This window comes from Penicillium arizonense (assembly GCF_001773325.1).
Source record: "Penicillium arizonense strain CBS 141311 chromosome Unknown PENARI_contig202, whole genome shotgun sequence".
In the NCBI taxonomy this organism is placed as follows: Eukaryota; Fungi; Ascomycota; class Eurotiomycetes; order Eurotiales; family Aspergillaceae; genus Penicillium; species Penicillium arizonense.
The window spans coordinates 1-4,228 of record NW_019173479.1 but is presented as its reverse complement, the minus strand read 5'-3'; the positions used below and the strand labels follow the sequence as shown (position 1 = coordinate 4,228).

Sequence of the window (4,228 nt, the reverse complement as noted above, 5' to 3'; positions counted from 1 at the left end):
ATAGCCGTCCTACCGCCCCCATACCTTTCACGCCACTACTGAGGTACCTCCGAAAAGCCTCCATAAAAGTATCTTTTAGATCAACGGCGCCGCCAAGCGTGCCAAGCCTAGGTTGGGAATAGATAAGAAGGTACAATCTCGGTGAAATTTAAGGTGAAATATATGGAATTGATGTGACATCCGAGCCAACGCTGGAAGAAAGTTCAGCCAAAGCCACCTGCCTGGGCAATCATCCCCAAGGTTGCTTCCATGGGACTGACTTGCCAAAACTCTGGAACGAATGGGGAAAGGTTAACCTACTGATCTTTTCCCCATCCGGGGTTACCAAAGATTCGAAGGTTCTAAGATCAAATGATGATATTCGTGTCGCATACTCCGCACAATGCGACCATATATAAATATAATCCTTCGACATAAATTTTCTAAATGCCCCAGTACCTTTCAAAGGATAATTGAGAATCCTGCCTAGATCATTGGCAATTACTTCTTTCATCTTTCAATTCTCGCAGTCCGTGAGTCATGGGCATCCCTCGTACCTGGGGAGGTGTCCTTGGTGGACTGTCTGCATTTTGTGCTATTGCTCAGGCGCAGACATCCACTCCTTCGCCAACTTCCTCTGCCTCAGCTCAGTTCACTGTGCCCGCTGAAGCAAACTTCGCTCCTGCCGTGATTCCCAATATAAAGGACCCACAAGCAGTGGATGCACAGACCGTCTGCCCGGGGTACACTGCTTCCAATGTCCAGCAGACTTCCTCTGGCTTCACCGCTTCTCTTGCCCTTGCAGGAAATTCATGCAATGTCTATGGTACCGATATTGACGCTTTGAGTCTCACTGTCGAGTATCAACGTGAGGATCGATTGCATGTTTCGATCGTGCCAACCCACATCGGCGCAGAGAATGCAACCCACTACATTATTCCTCCGGGTTATCTGGCCGAAGCGGAAGTCGAGGAGTCCAACGTCGTCTCGGGCTTGGAATTCTCCTGGACTAATGACCCAAGCTTTGGATTTGAAGTGACCAGGAAGTCGACAAAGGATGTTCTTTTCTCTACCAAGGGAACAAAGCTTGTGTTTGAAAACCAGTTTGTTGAATTCAAGAGCTCCCTTCCTGAGAACTACAATCTGTATGGATTGGGCGAGTCGATCCATGGATTTAAACTGGGAAACAACTACACCAAGACCTTCTATGCGGCAGATGCTGGCGCCACAGTTGATATGTAAGACCACTATAGGTTATTCTCGATATATCTGCTAATGGAGATACAGCAACGTTTACGGCGCCCATCCTTTCTATTTGGAGACCCGTTACTTTACGGAGGGTGCTGACGGCAAGCTCACACTGGTAACAAGCGACGAAACCAGTCCAAACTCCAACTACACATCATTGTCCCATGGAGTGTTTTCTCGAAATGCGCATGGCCAAGATATCTTGATGCAGGAAGACAGCATTACTTACCGGGCTCTTGGTGGCAGCATCGACCTATACTTCTTCCCAGGCCCAAGTCAACCAGAAGTCACCAAGTCATACTTGACTACTGTCGGCCTGCCTGCGATGCAGCAATACTGGACCTTTGGTTTCCACCAATGTCGGTGGGGATACAAGAGCTGGGCAGAACTTGAGGATGTTGTGAACAATTACACGCACTTTGAGATCCCAATGGAAACTATTTGGTAAGTTACCTAACTCTCTGACTCTCGCAACTTTCCGCCGAATAAATGGACAAAGTCCCAACAGAAAAAAAAAGGCAGCTCGACTGACAATATTTCTTCAAGGACTGATATTGACTGGATGCTTCGTTACCGCGACTTTGAAAACGACCCTGAAGGGTTTGATGACGAGTCAAGCAAGGGTTTCATTCAGCGTCTCCATGACAGTGGTAGACACTATGTTCCAATCATTGATTCAGCCATTTACATTCCCAACCCGGAGGACCTGGAGGACGCGTAAGTGCTTTGATTTCCTTGCAGACTGGTTTCCTTAGGCTTACTTCCTCTAGATATCCTGTCTTCGAGAGAGGAAACGAAGCTGGAGCTTTCCTGACGAACCCGGATGGCAGCATCTATGTCGGGGCTGTCTGGCCAGGATACACTGTCTTCCCTGACTGGTTGGCCGAAGGCACTGAGCAATGGTGGATTGACGAGATGGTCAGATACCATCAGACCACCGGGTATGATGGTGCCTGGATTGATATGAGTGAAATCTCTTCCTTCTGTGTTGGAAGCTGCGGAAGTAACAACCTCACCCTCCAACCTGTGCATGTCCCTTTCGCCCTGCCTGGAGAGCCTGGAAACCCGGTTCTTATCTACCCCGAAGGATTCAACAAAACCAACGCCACTGAGGCTGCCTTTGCTTCATCAGCACGCGCTTCCTGGTCCAGTGCTTACCCGACCACTTCCGCCACCTCTTCCGCTTCTTATGTCCGCACCACCCCTACCCCGGGTGTTCGTGATGTCAACTACCCCCCCTACGCGATCAACAATGTCAAGGGTCCCTTGGCTGTGGCTGCTATCTCGCCCAACGCAACCCACGCAGATGGCACACTCGAATATGACATGCACAACCTTTGGGGTCATGGTATCCTCAAGGCTACATACAATGCTCTCTCTGCTATTTCCCCCGATGCGCGGCCCTTCATTCTTGGTCGCTCAACATTTGCCGGTTCCGGATCGTACGCCGCCCACTGGGGTGGTGACAACTGGTCCAACTGGCCAAGTATGATCTTTTCCATCCCGCAAGCTCTTTCCATGTCGCTACTGGGAATTCCCATGTTCGGAGCTGACACATGTGGATTTGCCGATAACACTGATATGGAGCTGTGCAACCGCTGGATGCAATTGAGCGCTTTCTTCCCCTTCTACAGAAACCATAACATTATTGGTGCCATCAGCCAGGAAGCATACAGATGGTCCTCTGTTATAGATGCCAGCAAGACGGCTATGGCTATCCGATACCAGCTTCTACCTTACATGTACACGCTCTTCTACCACGCCCACACAAAGGCTGAGACAGTCATGAGGGCTCTCGCTTGGGAGTTCCCTCACGACCCATCTCTCGCTAATGCGGATCGCCAGTTCATGCTGGGTCCGTCTATCATGGTTATTCCCGTCCTCGAACAGGGCGCAACATCTGTTAACGGTGTCTTTCCTGGCCTTATCGAAGGCGAGGAAGTCTGGTATGACTGGTACAACAACACCGCCATCCCCGTGCCTTCCCAAGCCAACACAACCATTCCCGCCCCTCTCGGCCACATTCCCGTCTATGCCCGTGGAGGTTCCGTCTTGCCCCTTCAGCAAGCTGCTCTCACTACCAGAGACGCACGGAACAGCCCCTGGGATATCCTGGTTGCACTGGCCAAGGATGGCAGTGCAACTGGAAAGCTCTACCTTGACGATGGAGTCAGCGTTACACCCGACGCCACGCTTCATGCAGAATTCAAGGTTGAGAACAGGAAGCTTGAAACCATCATTGAGCATGGTGGATGGGTTGAAGAGAACAGTCTGAGAAACGTTACCATTTGGGGCGTTGAGAAGACAAAGAGCCCAATCAAGTTCAACGGAAAGGTTGTGTCCGCCAAGAACGTCCACTTCAATGGTGACAAGCATACTTTGGTCGTTTCTCTGTCCAGTGCCTCGGCTTGGACTGGAAAGGGGTGGTCATTGGAATGGTAGATTCAAAATGAATCACACTATTGGTGGGGGTCTGAGGGGAACTGACCTCTCAATACGTTGAGAAGAGTATCTGGCCTTTTCGGCCAGGTTAGAAGGTGGATGTTCGTGGTGGATAGATTTGAATTACATGACTATTCTTTAGAAACAATAATTCAAGCAGTTGGAGATATTCTATCGCACGGTCATTTTCCCTATACCATATCCCTTATCCGTAGTCTCTAATATTCCAAGTCATTAGATAGTAAACAATGTGGAACTGGGGCCCATGTATACACAGCCGGAAAGAAGTCGTCCAGATACGTATGCAGTGGCTTGGCTTGTGTGAAATTACGTATTGGGAAATAGTCATGCTTTAGACCACATATGACACCTCGAATAGTAATCAATCAACAAATATCATGAAACATCATTGAAACGCGCCCCTCAGGGGGAGAATGCTTGACCCTCTGAACTTTATCCACTAGGAATTGGGGGGCCCGCTTGTAACCCACGCTCTCGGGTGTCGCCAAAATCACTCACCCTCATGAAACCCCATAGGATCCTAACCAAAAGTGATGAT

The 4,228-nt window shown here is 49.5% G+C and overlaps 1 protein-coding gene across 1 annotated transcript; it reads left to right on the top strand.

Moving 5' to 3' along the window:
• Positions 1-519: 519 nt before the first annotated feature.
• On the top strand, positions 520-3,669 carry PENARI_c202G08414 (glycoside hydrolase family 31 protein; the record flags this gene model as incomplete). The annotated part of the gene is made up of 4 exons (XM_022638137.1): positions 520-1,217; positions 1,267-1,671; positions 1,774-1,944; positions 1,998-3,669. 4 exons carry the CDS (start codon positions 520-522, stop codon positions 3,667-3,669), a joined length of 2,946 nt encoding a protein of 981 aa, XP_022482007.1.
• Between the last annotated feature and the right edge of the window lie 559 nt (positions 3,670-4,228).